The following is a 21,929-nucleotide window of genomic DNA, read 5'->3' on the forward strand; positions in this document are numbered from 1 at the left end:
CGCCATCAACCGAGGTTCTCAACACCTATTGGCAATTTATGGAACTTATTTGTTAAAAACAGATGATTGAATATAAAATGACGTCAGCTACACCGGAAATTTAGCACAAACATGCGCGTGACACCTATCGTCTTCTTCTATATACCGTGCTTCGTACCACCAAAAATTCAATGTATCTCATGTCACACACTTGACTTTATCTGGTGAATCATGAAATTTATCTGACAATCAAAATTTTCATTTAAATCTCAATACGGATTTCTTATGTGATGATTTTAACAGCTGATTTTCTTTTCTGTGTGTGGCCAGCTCACAAAAATCTTCTACCATAAAAAATACATGTAAACTTTGAAGGACCGTAGGAAAGAGTCCTGAAGTCGGATAATGAATTTGATAAGTCATAAATCTGGTCCTAAACATAACAAACACAATTTTTTCTAAATCATCAAATTCGGTACACAAATAAAAAAGTTGTTGAATGTCAAAATTTGAGACTCGATTTTTATTCATATAGATAAACAGAACACAATTCTTTGAAATGATTGGGGAAGGACTAACAAGCACAGCCCACAACTGTTTCTTCCCTGAATTTTGATTTATACACTATAAATAGTCCGAAAAGTAGGTTATTTAACATACTCTTGAATTCGTCAGGTCCAATTTTCAGTCCAAACATTTAAAACCAGAAAAGTTTTATTGTAGATTGTTTACAAACCGAATTGAATAACAAAATAACACTCACTAATCACTTTAAAACTGTAAAATAATGATTAACTTTGAAAATTCTGATATACTCTAATTTAGAATGATATTCCATGTTATGTCAACAAATCAGATTATTTTGATCAAATCGATTGAAACTTCTAGATTAATAATTCTTGTGATATAAGCTGATTGATTGCAAATAGTTGAACAGCCGAACATAATTCTGTCTCACTTCCACACAGGCACTCACATCTTCTGTTATCGACAGACGACGAAATTATCATCTGTTTTCCAAGGATGAATTATCGTTTTAATGTCGTTCAGTGGATTTTCCCAGGGATGAGACCTAGTGAAATCATAAAATTTTCATATCATAAACCTACCATGCTCCAAATTTTGTGAAAATCGTTAGAGCAGTTTTCGAGATCCGTTGGACATAAAAAACCAGATATAAATAACAAAATATAAACAGATATACATAAATTGCTCGATTAATATAATAGGATATCCACAATCTCTGCGAAAGTACATTTTTTCTAAATTTTTTATACGATTCATATCGATATCAAGTTTTGTCAAGGTAGATTCACATAAACAACTGAACAAAACTTGACGAGAACAATATTTCTAAATATTCAAACAACATTATTTAATTGATGGAATTATCTCTGTGGTTCTATTAAAAATTTATGGAGTAGTGCATTTTTCGCAGCATGAATATGGGGGACAAAATCAAATAATCAAGAAATTGATAAGGAGGAAAGTCCATATTCCTAGAGTATGATGGATAGTGTCAGAATGACTGTATTGACATTTCATATCCTCCATAATCTGATCTTCTGTATAATAATCTTCGTCGTTGGCATCTTCCAGGTTGAATTTATCTATTTGTTTATTATTCTCTGTTTCATTTGCATTGTCCTCATAATAATAGTCATCTGGTAGAGTGGTTGTCTCCATGGTGATTGGCCACTCCTCGAAAACCAGCGTCGATCTACTCCAATCGGGAAACGGCCTGGTCGCAAGTGTCATCTCTGCACTAATCGGAGCACCAGACCAGTCCATTCTTTTACCTAGCAAAAATGCATCCTGAGCTCCTTTATAGACACCTTCGTTTTTCAGCAGTTTCTCGAATTCTTCTCTGTAGAGACTGATGTCCAGAAACGCACACATTGAAGGTTCACTAGGAGTAGGTTTCCTTGACAGGTGTGGGAAATTTTTTTCATGAATTTCTTTTCCACTCTTGTCCTGGCGCCATCCCCTTCCGTTCAAGGGGCAGTCCGGATAGTTCGCTCTGTACAACATACCCACTACAACATTATCGCAAACTACAGGAGCACCCACATCGTGGATGCAAGTCAACCTTTCGATTTTAATATACACACAGAAATCGAATTTGTCTTGGCTCCTGTATTTGGGGGGCATTTTTAGAGTACAATCGTGCACAAATCCTCTAGGGTTGGTAAAGGTTGAAATTGTGGAAAAATTTTGGTATCGACTCCATCATCATAGGTTATCAAATAACAATCTTCTTCATTCTTTTCATCAATGTTGAACTTTCTGGTACTGAGAGGTGCGTTAGTGACACCATATGGTTGCTTTGCTACTTTTATCATGAGAATCCTTCCATTTTGAAAATGATTGCTGGGTCCTCCCTTGTCCTCGTATTCCTCTATCACAAAAGCGGATTGAGCATCAAATTCCAAATTTTGTATTGAATACGTGGTTATTAGTTGTATTCAACAAGTAGAAGCCAGTTGCCACGCGGGCAGATACAACATTGGAATTACGAATTGCACCACTTGAGTCCATACCAAGAAAACAATCAGAGCTTGTAGCAAACCACTTCCCACTCACATGAATTCCCACACAGGGACGCCACCATTCTCCTGGGTATCTCACCATTATCACAGCCAACCATTGCAGTTGAAGGCTGGGAAATAACTGAGCTGTGTATGGTATCACGTCGTGCATTTTTCAAGTTTATCACAAAATTTCTAATGATATTCGTTTGATATTGCAGCAATATTTTGCATCAAATGCAAATCTATATAGATACTGTTTTGTTACTCGCCAATATTACAGTAGCATCAGATTGTAAGTTTCATCAAATGTGAATGGCACTTTAGAAGTAACTTATTTGAAAATTGTAGAAACTTTTTGAACTGATAATATAAAGTACAGAAAGTCATCTTTCAACATTACCTTCCAACACCATAGAAAATTATGTCTTGAAGATGAAGTTGCAAATGGGAATTGCCACTCATGCACTTTAAACAGCAAGCAATTGATATAAACGTTTTTAAACACAAATCCAATCTCAAATAAAATGATCCAGGATTTATAAATTTAGGTATTATATGAAGTTCAAGAATATTGTGGTTGAAAAATTTACGTTGTTTTCCAGATGATGTTTGATTGCATCAAATCATCTGTTGTAAATAACTATCACCAAAAGCTGATTTGCTACAAGACTTATTGGCAGCCCTAACTCTAACTATTTATAACCGCAGTATGACCATTGACTGTCACGCTTTTGATAAGCTAGCTCGACCACGCGGTACAAATCCGCCATTAGGATTCCAAACAAACTTTATAATCCCATCTTATCGCATTGGAAATTTGCAACTTATCACTTCTTTTACCGATTGAAAACATATTTTGAACCATGAGTTTGGTTTAACATTTTCAAAGGAGAATTGATTGTACTTTAATATTTATTTCATTATTCTAATTTTCACAAGGAAGCACTGAATGAGAGAGAAAAACTAAGGATACTCCTTGTTCTATTTCTCTTCCAAATTTAGATAACATTTTAAAAGTCCGAAATGAGGTTATGATTCCACTTTTCTGAAATTTAGTCCTTTTTCACTCAGAAATAACAGAAATTAAGAATTTGGAATTCTGAGATACTAGATAGAATACATCAAATCACACTCAAATCACTGTAGATCAATAATAGTTATTTGTGCATCTAGGGACTAAAGTGCAACTTTTTCTCCCTGAGGGAAACTGTTGTCGCCCGATGGCGTAGCCGAGGGCGACAATTTCCCTGAGGGAGAATAAGTACTTTAGTCCCGTGATGCACACAACATTTTTCCTCCACCTACACCAATACCTATAACAATGAATAATTTTACTACATCTTCACGCTTTCACACTATTTTTTTAAAACAAATTTAGCTCACCTCTGATAATAATTTGTTGATAGTTGCTAGTTGATAGTTGATAGTTGATAGTTTATAGTTTCCTTATGAGTCACAAAATTCCATGTCGCATATTAACTATTATATATAGATAGTTTATAGTTTATAGTATAGATGATGATTGTTGATAGAGATGATTGTTGATAGTGTAAAAGCCTACTTCTGATAGTAATTGTTTATTGTTATTGTGCACCCATCACAATTTTGAAAGACCGTGTTCGGGGTTGATAGAACAGAACTGGATTGAAACTGGTGCGTTGCAGCCACTGGCATAGGCCTAGTTGAAGTGTGATCAACATCGCTGGAACTGGATTGAAGCTGGTGTGTTGTGGCCACTGGCATAGGCCTAGTTGAAGTTTCATCAACATCGCTGGAACTGGATTGAAACTGGTGTGTTGTGGCCACTGGCATAGGCCTAGTTGAAGTTTCATCAACATCGCTGGAACTGGATTGAAACTGGTGCGTAGCAGCCACTGGCATAGGCCTAGTTGAAGTTTCATCAACATCGCTGGAACTGGATTGAAGCTGGTGTGTTGTGGCCACTGGCATAGGCCCAGATGAAGTGTGATTTAAATCAATGTTGCTTGTTGTTTGGTTCAAAATCCTGTTTGCTGTTTGTATTTTATTTCCAATTGATTCTTCAATATAGCCTTCGGCGACAGTAGTACTCTTCCATCCGCCATGTCTTTTAAGCTGGGTCATTGTTCCTCCAGCATTAACCAGCAAAGTAGCTGAAGTCCGCCTCAGAGCGTGTCCAGTATACAAGTTAGGATTGGGAAGTTGTAAGTATTGTGCAATACTCATGGGTATTTTTCCCAGGGAATTTTTCCCCATGGCTTGATTGTAGCATCTCCATTTTTAAAACTTAAAATAGCCGGGGTGATTTTGTTGTCTTTGGTCTTAAATTAAATACTTTCTGAAATAATATAAGTAGTCTATGTCTCGTTGTGTGCCATTGATCACAGTGAAAACACGTCCCTTGTTGGTTTTAGAATCAGGTACATTAACTATGAGAATTGAATCTTTGTCCTCAATGTCACTAACAGTCATATTGCACAATTCACCCATTCGGCAAGCTCCACAAATACCAAAAATCAAGGCTACTTTTTTCAATAAGTATTGTTCATCTGGAGCATTTAACAGGAATTTATTTACCTCCTCTTTGGTGAATGTTTTAGACTTCTTAGGTTGATAGCCTACATTTTTCTTTTTCAGAAAAGCACCCACTTTCGTAAAATTACTGATGTCTATGTTGTGTTTCACAATAATTGTTGCTTTCAACATTGAATAAATGGTCCATAAATAACTTGGGCTACATACCTGTGCTTGTTGTGAGAGGTAAACAAGGATTACGTTTTCTGAATTCTTACTGTTCCACCACAATTCTTCTTGCACCATTCAACGAATAAATCATATCGCTTGATGTATAGTTCCTTTGATTTTTCCGGAAGCAAATTTTCAGTTACATTTTCAGCTTCGTGTCGAATGTTCGGCGGAGTTAGAACAAACTCCTCATCACTCTCACTTCCATTTTATAAAAACGAAAATAATTCTACCATACCGGTAGCGGATTTCGAAGATCTTAGTAGGTAACCAAGAAAAAACATAACCTGCAATCTTGTTTCTGTGCAGACACGCTCAGTCGTCTCTGTTAAAGTGGGTTTCGTTTATGCGTAAATGCCGTCGTCGACCATGACAGGGAGAGAATCTCAGATTGGGTAGATTTCAATCTGTCTACATAACTTAAAAGATTATGTTAAATTATGGTTTAATGGAGAGGTTGAGCTTATACTTTTTTATACTTTTAAATGGCAATATTTTGATATTATTGAAAATGTTTATTTTTTATTAATAAAGACAAATAATGAAAAGTTATTTAATCAGCTGTTTTAGCACACTTGAAATTTGGACAATATGAATGTCAACAATGCTTGCCGTCGTCGACTGCGGAAAAGTTCGCATAAACGAAAACGTACCTTTAGATGAACGCTCTCGTAGAGATGCCGATGACGTTAGAGGTGTGTACTTTTTCATATCCACCAACGGTTGAACATAACCTAACAATCGAAATAGAGCTACTTATTTCCTAGAGCTAAAATATTCCAAAGATCGAAATAGAGCTCTTTTACTTTTCCTCTACCGACCACGACAGTGTTGCCACATTCCTCATTCTTCAATCGTGGCGTTGTCGGACTTCTTCCCATGTTAATCTTATGGGTTTATTTTTACTCCCTTGGGAGTAAAAGTGATCACTTTTCCCGCGGGGAATTATTTTAGTCCCATGGGGGAAAAGTAGTACTTTAGTATTCGATTCAGGGTGTAAAATGAGACTTTTGATAGTAGGTGGAGGAAAAGATAATTTTGAAAACACTGATAAAGCATAAAACATTATTTTTTTCCTACCTCGGGCTCCTCGCGAACCACTTCCAGAAATACTATGTTACCATGAGCTTTAATTGCATATAATCAATAATCAACAACTGGTTATTCTATACTATTAATAATAAAGGAAAGAACTGGCTTAGAGATAGGAAAATTATGTTTTACGCATAATTACCTCTGAACTACTGGACTGATTAACTTGAATTTTTTTTGCATATATATTCTTAATTAACCTAGGATGGTTATAGGCCTATTTTGAATTCTTCAAGATTTCATTAGACTACGTCAAGTTTTCAGTTTGTCAAACTTTAAAATAGACCCTTGCGGGCGGAGCACGGGTTTCCTGCTAGTCTATAATATGATTAAGAAAATAATCGGCTTATATCGTACGTGTTAGGGAATACATGAATGACATCTAAATTAACTAGTAGTTCTGTGAACAGTAGACCGCGCGCTCAATAAGTTACATTGACCTGTTGTTATTCTTTCTCAAAAATTGATAAATAATTTATTAATTTAAAATGTCTAGAAAAAATCCTAAATAAACTTAGAGCTTTCTGTCCTATCGTACCGTGACGTGTCTCCCGGAATGTGAGTGTGAGCGCTGTTATCAGGTCTGGCTGCCGTCGATACGCCAATTAAATCCAATCAACCCATCAGAGAACATTCTGTGTTGCCGTGTTGGCGAAAAATCTGTGTGTTGAAATTAACAAAATAAACTACGATAATGCTGAATTCCTACAAACTTCATTTCTCACTTTTCATGATTTTAGAAATCAATTTCTTTCCAATAATATTTGTTGCAATTTGAATCATCAGATTGAAAAAGAAAAATTAAAAAAAAAAAAAATGTTTCTCATCAATAACCCCAAACTCCAAACTAGAATCATGGCCTCAGCTTATGGAAAGACAACGTTAGTGGACAACTGTCTACTAACATTGATGGAAAGATACATTTTCAAGATGTTGGATATTAATTTTTGAACGGATAGTATTATAGTCCACTAGACAGCTGATTTATGATGAATAATTATTCTAAAGTCTGATTTTTACTTTCCTTGCCCTATTACCATAGGTAAGGAAGTATGCTTTCCGAAAAAAATTAAGGTACCCCAATTTCTAAATTTCTATACGTTTCAAGGTCCCCTGAGTCAAAAAATTGGTTTTTGGATATGGTCTGTATGTGTATGTGTGTGTATGAGTGTATGTGCGTTGTGTACACGATATCTCATCTCCCAGTTAACGGAATGACTTGAAATTTGGAACGTAAGGTCCTTACACTATAAAGATCCGACACGAACAATTTCGATCAAATGCAATCCAAGATGGCGGCTAAAATGGCGAATATGTTGTCAAAAACAGGGTTTTTCGCGATTTTCTCGAAAACGGCTCCAACGATTTTGATCAAATTCATAGCTGGGATAGTCATTGATAAGCTCTATCAACTGCAACAAGTCCTATATCTGTGAAAATTTCAGGAGCTTTGCCCCATCTATGCAAAGTTGATTTTAGATTCTCTATTATCAGCCTTCATATACAATTTAAACATAAAATTCCAAGTGGAAAAGATTGAGCATGAAAATCTCTGCAATTAATGTCCAGTAACATTTCCACCTAAAATTGAAAGTAAGCTTGAAATCCGAGAAAATCTGATTATTAAATTGCAAACTGTTGGCAACTGTTGATTCTATTAAATCATTCACTACAAAGAGATAGCAGACCTAGTGTGTCTCCAGCGTTATTAACCTATCACCATCTGTCTGTCTCATATATCTTTGAATAGTAGACTTGAGATGCGCGAGTACACTAGCGTCAGGTGATCAATTTTCATAACGGCAAGGAAAGTTGTGAGAGAGCGCCACACCAGGATTTAGAGAATATTGTGAATTTGTGATCCGTTTATTTATAAATAAAAATAACGAGCGAAGCTCGGTACGCCGATATTAACAGTGATATGAACATTTTATGGACATGACTTTACAATCATAGTCATGTCTTCCAAAAAATTTATACATGTACAAAATTAATTCACATCATTATTAAATGGTGAAAACTCGGATGGATGAGTTATTAAATGTTCACACGAAACTCTGGCGAGAGTTGGTAAGAAAATGCCAATCCTACTCATTTATCCCAATTGTTATCAACTAACTTGCTCTCAGATAAGTGGAACATACGTTTCATCATCAGTTAATAGATCCAAAACATTGATAACTTGTCAATTATACTGATAAATTGGTATAAAATCGACTCTTCAATTTTTCAAGTTTGAGCTGGAAGAGCTTACTCAATTGGCTAACAGATAGCGTTGGTGACTTCTGAGTGTCTCAAGGTCTATAAATACAGGTCATGACACTCGTGTTCCTTATGGAGCGGCCATTATGTGGGGTCTTTATGGCGGTACATTTGAAATATTCCAATCTGCTCATAACAAAATAAAGCATTATGCTTTTTAAAAACAATATTCTGGTTCAGATAATATGTGAATTCGGGTTTTAGATTTTTTAATAATGAAATTACAATAATAAATGGTTACATATAATAATGGTATAATACATTTTTTTATTATAAATTTTTTTTCTTATTCTTGTAGCTTGTTAAGTTTCATAAGGAATTGGGACAAAAGGCAAACCTCAAAAAGAGTTTGAAGTCCCCAATCTGAAAATAAACAATATTCAGCTCCTAGTTGGAATCCAAATAATATTATTATTATTCTGTGAGAAGAATCCATTTTACAATTCAAAGTCAAGCAATATTCCTTGAACAATATAACAAAATAACACATCATGTTGTCCAATCTATAATGATAACAGCTGATAAATTTGAAAATTGGTGAACTAGGACCCCATAAAATGGCGATTTTGCAATGCATCACGGGATTGTATCATGACCTGTATTTATAGACCTTGGAGTGTCTAAAGATATGGTGTGGACTACAAGCTGTCTGAACAGTGTGGACAATGATAATGATTTTTACTTTTCTTGCCCTATTACCATAGGTAAGGGAAGAAATGCTTTCCGAAAAAAATTAAGGTACCCTTAAACGTATTTCTATACGTTTCAAGGTCCCCTGAGTTCAAAAAAGTGTTTTTTTTTTGTATAATTGGTCTGTATGTGTGTGTGTGGGTGTGTATGAGTTTAAGTTATGTGTGTCTGTGTACACGATATCTCTTCTCCCAATTAATGGGATGACTTGAAATTTGGAACTTGACCTTACAATATAAGGATCCAAGACAAACAATTTCGATCAAATGTAATTCAAGATGACGAAAATGTTGTCAATGTTGTCAAAAACAGGGGTTTTCGCGATTTTCTCGAAAACTGCTCCAACGATTTCGATCAAATTTATACCTAAAATAGTCATTGATAAGCTCTATCAAATGCTACAAGTAAAAACATTTATCTGTTAAAATATTTCAGGAGCTTTGCCCCATCTATGCAAGTTAGATTTTAGATTCCCAATTATCAGGCTTCAGATACAATTTAAACAAAAAATTTTGAGTGGAAAAGATTCAGCATGAAAGTCTCTACAGTTTATGATTTTCGACATTTTCACCTAAAATTTAAAATAAGCTCGAAATTCGAGAAAATGTGATTATTCAATATTGTAAACTGTTGGCAACTGTTGATTCAATTAAATCATTCACTATGAAGAGATAGCAGACCATGTATGTCTTCAGTGTTATTGGCTTGTCACCAGCTGGCTCAGATCTTTGAATAGCAGACTTGAGATGCGCGTGAACAGTAGCGGCAGGTGAGCAATTTTCATAACGGCAAGGAAAGTTGTGTGAGTGCGCCACACCAGATTTTTACTTTAATATTGGCGTTTTAAGGAGATTCCTTTTCCTTTTGTATTATCATTAAAATGCAAAATTTCCAAAAACCTTGTATATACTTCGACGCGCAATTCAAAAAGGAACATAGGATACCTGTCAAATTTCATGAAAATCTTTTACTGCGTTTCGCCGTAAATGCGCAACATATGAACATTTAAACATTCAAACATTAAGAGAAATGCCAAACCGTCGACTTGAATCTTAGACCTCACTTCGCTCGGCCAACTAGCTCGACCACGTGCCACAAACCCACCATTAGGATTCCAAACAAACTTTATAATCCTATACCTTATCGTATTGGAAATTTGCAACTTATCACTTCTTTAACTTATTGGAAACATGTTTTGAAGGATGAGTTTGGAACATTTTCAAAGGAGAATTGATTATACTTCAACGTAGATCAATAAAGATTATTTTGAAAACACTGATAAAACAAAAACTTTTTTTTTTCTCATCTCGGGCTCCTCGCGAACCACTTCCAGAGATACTATGTTACCATGATATTGTTTCTTCTCTGTTTGGGGCTACTTGTAGTATAAATAGAAATAAAAATATTTCAAGAAAGGGTACTGAGATTTTTATTTCTATTTCTGTTACCATGAGTTTTTAATTGCATGCAATCAATAATCGACAACTGGTTATTCTATACCATAATAAAGGAAAGAACTGGCTGAGGGAAAGGAAAATTATGTTTAACACATGATTACGTCTGAACGTCTGAACTACTGGACTGATTAACTTGATTCTTTTTGCATATAGATTCTTAATTAACCGAGGATGGTTATAGGCCTATTTTTCATTCTACAAGAATTCATTACATCAAGTTTTCGGTTTGTCAATTTTTAAAATATACCCTTCCGGAGCACGGGTTTCCTGCTAGTCTATAATATAGGCCTAATCAAGAAAAGAATCGGCTCATATCGTACGGGATGGGAAATATATGAATGACGCATCATCAAATCTAAACTACTGAACTGATTAAATTTGAATTTTGCATAATATAGATTCTTCATTAACAAAGGAGTGGATCAGATGCTGGCTTCATGATTCAGAGGCCCGGGTTCAAATCCCGGCCCGGGCAAGATATTTATCTCGGGCCACTCCCGTGTTTCGGATGGACACGTTAAGCCGTCGGTCCCGGCTGCCTAAAAAGCAGTCGTTAGGTCATGTCAGAGGCCCTGAAATTGATCAGTTGCGACCTGAAAACTCTGACACCAGACCTGAGCCAGGCAGGTCACTCGATATTATTATTATTATTATTAACAAGGATGGTTATAGGCTTATTTTCAGTTCGTAAAGTTTTCAGTTCAACAAATTTTCAATTTGTCAAGATTATTTGAATGGTCATAGATACAATAGTGTAGTGTATCTAGAGGTTTCATCTTCCATCCTCTTCTTCAATCTATAATAATATATTTTCTATCTATGATCTAAAAAAATTATAATAAAGAGAAGAATCTGTTCATACATGTGTGAGATAGGAGATGCATGAATGACGTATCATCACGTCTGAACTACTGAACTGATTAGCTTGAAATCTTGCATATAGATTCTTAATATTTATCGAGGAAGGTTATATGCCTATTTTCATCACGTTAAGTGATTTTTTTAATTAGACCTTCGTGGAGCGCGGGATAACTGCTAATTATTCCATTGTCCGATTCCTACCGTAATATTGGTCAATGAAGGAGATCTCTTTTCTGTTATATTATCCTTGGAATGCAGAATTTCTAAATAAACAATATGTCAATACAGGATTGGTGAATGTTATGGAAACTGCCTGGTATTATATGTTGTGAATATTTTACCCATCAGAGGAGAGAACCTTTTCACAGTTTGTTTTGCGGATCGTGGTTGTGGTTGCTCAGGATGAGGAGGACCTAAGCTTCATGATGAGGAAACTGAAGGAAGAGTATGGAAGGGCTGGTCTGGAGATAAATATAGACTAGTAGTTCTGTGAACAGTAGACCTCACGCAGGATTGTGGATTCTCATCCACAAGTACCTGATTGGAACTATAGACCTTATGGAAATACAGCAATAGACTGGCTTCTCCACACATCTGTGTAATCACTTGTCAGCTGATTTATGATGAATAATTCTATAGTCTGATTTTTACTCTAATATTGGCGTATGAAGGAAGCTCCTTTTTCCTTTTATATAATCCTTGAAATGCAAAATTTCCAAAAACCTTGTTTATACGTCGACGCGCAATTAAAAAAGGAACATACCTGTCAAATTTCATGAAAATCTATTACCGCGTTCCGCTGTAAATGCGCAACATATAAACATTTAAACATTCAAACATTTAAACATTACTGTAAGAGAAATGCCAAACCGTCAACTTGAATCTTAGACCTCACTTCGCTCGGTCAACAAGACGGAGTATTTGCAGACAAATGGGAATTTAACACAAAATTTAACCATTGATGACAATACTGAGATAAGAGGAGCAAAAAAATCTAAATATTTTGGGATCACTATCACGCAAAGTGGCGATACTGAGGAAGAAATAAAGATCAGATTGGCTCAGACAAGAAGTTGTCAGTGCACCCGATCTTATGGAGTAGAAATATCCATAAGAAATCTAAGCACAGGATATTCAATACCATCGTGAAGAGTGTGCATCGTGACTCATGGTGCAGAAGTATGGGTGACAAACAAGAAAACAAAAAGTGAAATAAAAGCTGTCGAAATGGAGTTTTGGAGAAGGTGCTGTGCGTTGACCAGAATGGATAGAGTGAGGAGTGAGGTGATCAGGGACAGAATGAAGGTGGAGTCTGATTTAATGAAATTTATAGAAGACAAGTGGTATGGAATAGCCACCTCTAATACAAGGTCCCGGCCTACGATATTGCAACGTTGCAGCGTAGGCAACGTTGTAGCGTAATCTAATACTTGATTGGTGAAAAAAATTTTAAAAATACCAGCTGATCTTTTTCACCAATCATGTATTAGATTCTAGGCCTACGCTGCGACATTGCAATATCGTAGGCTGGGGCCTTGTATTAGAGGTGGCTATGGGTATGATCATGCCAGAAGAGCTAGTGCCAGTAAGTGAATTGGAATGGTGACAGATTGGAGTCCGCTGGGGCGGACGAGGAGAGGAAGACCAAGAAGGTCTTGGGAGGATGAAGTTGATGAGGCTACGGTAATGAGCTAATGAGGAATATAAGAGATGGTGAGTGGGAAGACAGACAAGGATGGAGGACACGACTAAAAGAAGGAACACAGTAACGTACTGTAAATTCCTAATATTTATAAATATATTTCAAGATAAATACGACATAAGGTCTGAATGGGGATCCTATTCGAATTTTAAAAAACTAATTTTAGAGAAAACTTTTTCCAATTTTCTAAATTAGAAAAAAGACCAATTTTTTAACAATGCAGTTTCTAATTTATTTCCATCTGTAGACTGATTTTTGTCGCTTCAAAATTTTGGTCCGCCATTTTAAATCCAACTTTCTTTTACATGAAAAGGTGGTCATATTTGGTCCGCCGTCTCGGAACCACCATTTTGAATTCAACTTCATTCTTTTAAATGAGAAGGTGGTCAAATGTTACATGATTTCGATACAAAATTTCAAGACAAAAAAATGGCGAATCGTCTCTTCACGTACCTTTTCCAATGTCTAATCTGATCTAAATTAATCGACCTTCTCACTCAAGTTAAGTCATTAGATCTGATCTAATCTAATGTCTAATCTGATCTAAATCGACCTTCTCACTCAAGTTAAGTCATTAGATCTGCTGATCTAATCTTATGTCTAATCTGATCTAATCTCACCTTTTGGAGTAGAGCAGCAGCCTGACATCTGGATCGGGGCAGGGATCAGCATCGGCGCCGCGACGCCATATGCAATCTTCCCGCGACGCAGATGTGCCGTTACCCAGAGTTAGTGCTTCCAGGATTGGGCCCTGGTTGGCTATTCCTGAATCAAATTATAATTCTCAATATCATTTCCAAGAATAGCAGAAAAGTGATCAATAGAAATGTAATGTGATGAAAGGCAATAATATACAGAATGTTCTGAAAAAAGGTGCCCATACGTCAGGGCGTGATTTGCCTCATCAAAAGAAGGAAAAAAGTTACAAAAACCAGGAATGCTATCAACTTGTAACTTATGTCAAAAATTTTCAAAAAAAAAGTGTTCATTTGGAATGTGCATTAAACTTTTTTTTGCTGACAGATGAAAAAGAGTGACCAAAAGGGTTAACATAGGTCCGAAAATGCTTAGTTACAAAGTTATACAGGATGGAAGATTTCAGTTCCCCTGCCGAAACGAAGCCCTACGGGTATTTGTTGACTATTAAATTAAGATGTACAATTTAGCGTACTTTATGTGAAATGAACTAAAAAAATGAATAAAACCGTTTCCAGACCTGTAGCTACAGTGATTTTTAAGATATGTGACGAAATACGCGAAAATTGGACCCGAAAAACCAGTTCCTTTAAGGTTTGAAGTAGATTTACTATGTTAAATGTACAATAGACACAGAATATTCTTCTACAGAGCTTGTATAAAATTTAATTTCGAAGAGAAAGATGTAAAATAATTCTATAATAGACAAACGCAACCTTTAAAAAAATAATTGTTGATTACATACAAAACGCATAGATATAGAGCTTAACAGATTTTGTTTACTCTGTTGTATATCCATACTTTTTCACTGTTAAAATTAAACTTGAATTTTAAAAAAAACACTTTTGAAGTGAAAATACTCTTACTTTTGTAGTGACGATCGTTTCGACCTGTTGTTGGTCATTATCAGACTTTCTGATGATCAGACTGTTCTGATCTGATCTGATGATCAGACTGTCTGATGATGACCAACAACAGGTCAAAACGATCGTCACTACAAAGTAAGTGTATTTTCACTTCAAAAGTGTTTTTTAAAATTCAAGTTTAGATTTTGTTCATTTTTCATGCGTATTGTGTGTAATTAAAGATTTTTTTAAAGGTTAAGTTTGTCTATTATACAGGGTGTTTCAGAAGTAGTGTCGAGAATTTTAGGGTATTGTACCTGGATGCTAGGAGACTACAAATGTCATATTTGAAGTGTCCAAAGCTCAGCGGTTATCCTTATAGCTGCCATTTTGTTTTTTTCACTTAAAAATTTTTATCTCAAGAACGAAATGTTGTATTGATCTGAAATTTGGCATGAATATTTATGCTATAAAGACTCAACTATAAAAAATAAAAAAAAATTTTTTCGTTGAAATTTTTCAAAATGGCGGCCATTTTAAATTTTTGATGGCGAATATCTCGAAAACCGTCCATTTTACAGAAAATTTACAAGAGACAAAAAAGTTAGCAAATTCACGATTCCAATGATACCTAATTTATTAAGATTGGTCGAAGAATAACAGAGAAATTAATTTTTTCGTACTGCATGCATGACCACTTTTCACCATTTAAAGATCAATATTAATTTTTTTTATAATTTCATGAAAACCGTTCTTATTACAGAAATATACAAGAATAACTTTCCTCCAAATTTCATTTTACATTGAAAAATATTAATTTCACTCAAATCGGTTCACTGATACTAATGCAGCAATTGCTCAAAATGCCGTCCTTCAACTTGATTACACAGTCTGCACCTTTCAATCATGGACCGTCGAACTGCTATAAAAGCATTTTCATCATCTTGAATGGCACCTGCTGCAGCAACCACTCTTGCCACAAGGTCTTCTTCGTTTTCTACTGGCGTGCTGTAAACAAGGTCTTTCATATGGCCCCAGAAAAAAAATCTAAAGGGTTGAGGTCAGGTGAACGTGCGGGCCACGGTACTGGTCCACCCCGCCCAATCCACCGCTGACGATAGGTCATGTTCAGAAAGTCCGTAACAACATTTCCGAAATGAGCAGGGGCACCATCATGTTGAAACCAAATATTATATCTGTTTGCAAGAGGCACATCTTCCAAAAGTTCTGGTAGTATGTCTCTTAAAAAAGTAATGTACGTGGGAGAATTCAGACGATTAGGAAGAATGTATGGTCCAATCACGCGATTACCTAAGATACCCGTCCAAACATTCAGCGAAAATCTATGCTGATAACCACGCACTTTGACCTCATGAGGATTGTCTAAGGCCCAGACGTGACTGTTGCGAGAGTTGAAGATTCCTTCTCTTGTAAAGCTGGACTCATCGGTAAATAACACATTTTCTAGAAAATTTGGTTGGATAATGTCTTGCTGAAGAAACCAACGGGCACAGTTTACTCTTGGCTCATAGTCGCGTTCAACCAATGAGTGAACTTTTTGAAAGCGGAAGGGGTGAAGTCTTTCCTTGTTTAGTACACGCCACACAGAAGAAGCACTTGAATTGATTTGCTTTGCAACTGCTCTCGTACTCGTTCTAGGATTGAAATCGAATTTCTGCAATACTTCCTCTTCAAAAGCAACATTTCGAACTGCTCGAGGCCTACCAGCAATTACCCTGTTCCGTTCAAATGAACCAACTTCTCTCAGCCGATTGTGAGTTCTTGTGAACACCTTGTCGGAAGGGAGACGGCGGTTTGGAAATGCAGCTGCATACATTCTTCTTGCTTCGGTCGCATTGCCAAGAGCTGCTCCATACATGAAGTGAATATCGGTGTACTCCAGCGAACTAAATTCCATTACAATAATTAAATATTTGTGTAGAAGCAACGTAAGAAAATATTGAAACTGGAAATTTAAGATAGAAATAAGACCTAGGAAACGTGAGACTAAGAAATAGGAAGCACTACATCTGGTTCTTTACTTTTAATGAAACAACAATACTTTTACAAGACAAACATTATCATCTGAAAACCATTGTAAAATCATCTGTTCGCCCATATGGAGCCATACCGAGTTTCAAAGCTTCATCTTAAATACATCTGGAATTAAAAAATTAATATTGATCTTTAAATGGTGAAAAGTGGTCATGCATGCAGTACGAAAAAAATTAATTTCTCTGTTATTCTTCGACCAATCTTAATAAATTAGGTATCATTGGAATCGTGAAAAATTTGCTAACTTTTTTGTCTCTTGTAAATTTTCTGTAAAATGGACGGTTTTCGAGATATTCGCCATCAAAAATTTAAAATGGCCGCCATTTTGAAAAATTTCAACGAAAAATTTTTTTATATTTTTTATAGTTGAGTCTTTATAGCATAAATATTCATGCCAAATTTCAGATCAATACAACATTTCGTTCTTGAGATAAAAATTTTTAAATGAAAAAAACAAAATGGCAGCTATAAGGATAACCGCTGAGTTTTGGACACTTCAAATATGACATTTGTAGTCTCCTAGCATCCAGGTACAATACCCTAAAATTCTCGACACTACTTCTGAAACACCTTGTATAATTATTTTACATCTTTCTCTTCGAAATTAAATTTTCTACAAGTTCTGTAAGAAAATATGTTGTGTTTATTGCACATTTAACATAGTAAATCTGCTTCAAACCTTGAAGGAACTTCTTTTTCGAGACCAAGTTTCGCGTATTTCGTCACATATCTTATAACTTATTGTAGCTACAGGTTTGGAAACGGTTTTATTCAATTTTTCAGCTCCTTTTACATAAAGTACGCTAAATTGTACATCTTAATTAACAGCCAACAAATACCCATAGTGCTTCGTTTCAGCAGGGGAACTGAAATTCAAACGAAATCTTTCACTCTGTATAACTTGGTAACTGAGCATTTTCGGACCTATGTTAATAAGAACTTTTGGGCACCATTTTTCAGAACATTCTGTAAACTCGACAATAATATTCCAATGAAATTCCAATTTTTTATGACCAATTCATTCAACTTTGAAGCTTCATTCATTCCAACATCAACAATATACACCAAATATAAACTAGAACTCAAAGAAATCTTAATTACACTGAAGAAACTAAAGTGGTTGAAGTTTTTTCCCAGTTTTCACGAGCTAGTGCAGACAAGATGTACAGTTGATTGTCATTCAAGAAACAATTTCACGCACTGTCTGGTTAAATAGGAAGTTTTAAGTGATTGATGAACAATGCATTTTCATCAAGATTTTGAGGCTTCTGTTCGAATAACTCAATACTTTTCCGATTGATGACTCATTTACTCACCTTTCAAGCTGAATTCATTGATTCTACGTTAATTACCATACAACCTCAACAATAATATTCCAATTTTTATTATCCATCTACTCAATTTTGAAGCTCCATTCATTCAAAAATCAATAATTACATCAAAGAAAAACTAAAACTTGAAGAAAACCACACTGAAAAACTGAAGAAATTAGAAAGTTTAAAGTTTTCCCATCTAGTTTTCACCAGCCACTGCAAATCTGTAAACTTCCAATTTTTACTATTCATCAACTCAATTTTAAAGCTTCATTCATTCCAACATCAATAATTACATCAAAGAAAAACTGAAACTTGAGGAAACCACACTGAAAAACTGAAGAAATTAGAGATTTTGAAGTTTTCCCCTCTAGTTTTCACCAGCCACTGCAAAACTGTAAACTTCTAATTTTCACTATTCATCAACTCAATTTTAAAGCTCCATCCATTTCAAAATGATTGAATGTATCAAATTGGAACTAAGACTTAATGAAAACCACACTGAAAAACTGAAGAAATTAGAGAGTTTAAAGTTTTCACCAGCCACTGCAAATCTGTAAACTTCCAATTTTTACTATTCATCCACTCAATTTTGAAATCTTTGAAGCTCCATTCATTCCAACATCAATAATTTCATCAAAGAAAAACTAAAACTTGAGGAAACCACACTGAAAAAGTGAAGAAATTAGAGAGTTTAAAGTGTTTTCCCTAGTTTTCACCAGTCACTGTGAACGAGAAGCAGAGTTGAGTTGATTTTCATTGAAGAAACAACTTCACGCACTTTCAGTTCTATAGTATGGATTTCCACTTTAAACTTTCAGCTTTGGTTGAATGGAAAGCATTGACATGATCTATGAACGATACTGACAGTTGCGCCATATGAACATTGTTGAACATTTGCTTATACTTCTAAAATATTGAGCATATGCTTCATTTTCTATGAATAAACGTGAGCAAAAACCTTTGCTCATGCTCATAAAAAAATAGTTTGAGGATTTGCTCAAAAGTGAAAGCTTATGCTCAAAGCTGTATGAATAAACTAGAGCATTTGCTCAACTTTTGGAGCAAAAGCTTCCAAAAAGGTGAGTCTAGACTAGAGCAGCTTTTCACCTTTTGCTCATAGTAAAATGGCTCAACTAATTCGCGTGAGGAAGAGGAGACTATACCAGATACGATCACAACTAATAGTTGAGAATTATGAAACTCTTTTTAGATTCAACCATGATATATATCACCATTATTCCTACAAAATAATAAATACAAAATATACCTATCGGATATAAAGATAGTCATACCTTTGACTATAGAAAGAATTCTTTCTATAGTCAAAGGTCATACGGAATAGGAAATAGGCATTTAAGAAGATGAGAGTGTAGACGATTATAAAGGTGCGTACAGATATACGCGCCGCGAACATGAGCAATTCACTTTTAATCAGCTGACTATATCTGTATTTTTACAGAAACGGTAAGATACAGATATAAAAAGCTTGGCATCAGCTGATTAAAAGGGAATTGCTCATGTTCGCGGCGCGTAAATCTGTACGCACCTTTAGAAGGCTATTGAGATTATCAAATTATGCTGGAGATTACTATAGAGATGACATTTTTTACGCTATTATCTCAAAATTCAGAACTCAACTAAAACTCAATTCATAGATAGAGAACAGAGCAGACAACCAAACACAAGCGGCGTTTACACTCGAATATTTAGCACTTACGAGAGTAGCACCTTCTAAGCTTTCACTATGAAAACAAAGTAAGGCTAATCAGCTGATGAAAAATCTTTAAAATACGTGAGCATTTGCTCCAGAGTTCAGAAGGTAAGAGTGTAAGGTGAAGCTTATTCATATAAAAATCTGGTGTGGCGCACTCACACAACTTTCCTTGCCGTTATGAAAATTGATCACCTGACGCTGGTGCTCCCGAGCATCTCAAGTCTACTACTATTCAAAGATCTGAGCCAGCTGGTGACAGGGCAATAACGCTGGACAAACGAGGTCTGCTATCTCTTATAGTGGATGATTTGATAGATTCAACAGTTGTCAACAGTTTGCAATTGGAATAATCACATTTTCTCGAATTTCGAGCTTATTTTCGATTTTAGGTGAAAATGTTACTGGACATCGATTGTAGAGATTTTCATGCTCAATCTTTTCCACTTAAAATTTTCTGTTAAAATTGTATCTGAAGCCTGATAATTGGGAATCTAAAATCAAACTTTGCATAGATGGGGCGGGGCTCCTGAAATTTTTACAGATATGGGACTTATGACAGTTGATAGAGCTTATCAATGACCAATCTAGGTATGAATTTGATCAAAATCGTTGGAGCCGTTTTTGAGAAAATCGTGAAAAACCCGGTTTTTGACAACATTTTCGCCATTTTAGCCGCCATCTTTAATTGAATTTGATCGAAATTGTTCGTGTCAGATCCTTATATTGTTGTAAAGACCTTAAGTTCCAAATTTCAAGTCATTCCGTTAATTGGGAGATGAGATATCGTGTACACAGACGCACATACACTCATATACACACACACACAACACACACACACACACACACACACACACACACACACACACACACACACACACACACACACACACACACACACACACACACACACACACACACACACACACACACACATACAGACCAAAAACCACTTTTTTGGACTCAGGGGAACTTGAAACGTATAGAAATTTACAAATTGGGTTACCTTAATTTTTTTCGAAAAGCAATACTTCCCTTAATACTTCTACCTAATGCTCATGAGCAAAACCTTATGCTCCATTTATGCTCATGCTCATGAGCATATGCTCAGTCTTTATTCATATGACCCAATGAATCTCACTATGAATTCACTATAACTGTCAGCACTATTCATTAATAACTCCAATGCTTCAATAATTCAATCATTGATGACTGTTTAAAGTGCATTCACTACATCTGACTCCGCGGCAAATTTGTATTCTGCCAGCGCAACAGTTCAGCGGAAATAATTGAACCGTTTGTTGATTGGTGAGTAACGTAGCAGAGCTGAAAGACCGTTAATGAGGTTGTAGACCTACTCCGCCGCATCTTCGAGTTTCTATGAATGAAAGGCCAAGGTGAAACAAACCATTCACAATCTTCAAAGCCACTAAACTCTCAATTTGTATATTATACCTGTTTGTAGTATGGGTGTACAGTACAGTATATTGAGCAACCAAATTGCCCATATTTACTATGATTTGTATATGACTAACTGAGAGTGCTACTAGATGAAGAAGAAGAAGAAGAAGAAGAAGAAAGAAGAAGAAGAAGAAGAAGAAGAGAAGAAGAAGAAGAAGAGAAGAAGAAGAGAAGAAGAAGAAGAAGAGAAGAAGAAAGAAGAAGAAGAAGAAGAAGAAGAAGAAGAAGAAGAAGAGAAGAAAGAAGAAGAAGAAGAAGAAGAAGAAGAAGAAGAAGAAGAAGAAGAAGAAGAAGAGAAGAAGAAGAAGAAGAAGAAGAAGAAGAAGAAAAGAAGAAGAAGAAAGAAGAAGAAGAAGAAGAAGAAGAAGAAGAAGAAGAGAAGAAGAAGAAGAAGAAGAGAAGAAGAAGAAGAGAAGAAGAAGAGAAGAAGAAAGAAGAAGAAGAGAAGAAGAAGAAGAAGAAGAAGAAGAAGAAAGAAGAAGAAGAAGAAGAAGAAGAAGAAGAAGAAGAAGAAGAAGAAGAAGAAGAAGGAAGAAGAAGAGGAAGA

At 35.5% G+C, this 21,929-nt stretch overlaps 1 protein-coding gene across 2 annotated transcripts in view; it reads right to left on the minus strand.

The window, feature by feature from the left end:
- The window catches only part of LOC111058003 (phospholipase A1 VesT1.02), a 71,363-nt gene that overhangs the window by 18,600 nt on the left and 30,834 nt on the right, over positions 1-21,929 (minus strand). For both annotated transcript variants that reach the window (XM_039427690.1, XM_022345497.2), the window contains exon 2: positions 13,919-14,063. In XM_039427690.1, the coding sequence (XP_039283624.1) occupies positions 13,919-14,063 (145 nt within the window). The remainder of the gene's footprint in view (positions 1-13,918; positions 14,064-21,929) is intronic.

This window comes from Nilaparvata lugens, chromosome 5 (assembly GCF_014356525.2).
Source record: "Nilaparvata lugens isolate BPH chromosome 5, ASM1435652v1, whole genome shotgun sequence".
NCBI lineage: Eukaryota > Metazoa > Arthropoda > Insecta > Hemiptera > Delphacidae > Nilaparvata > Nilaparvata lugens.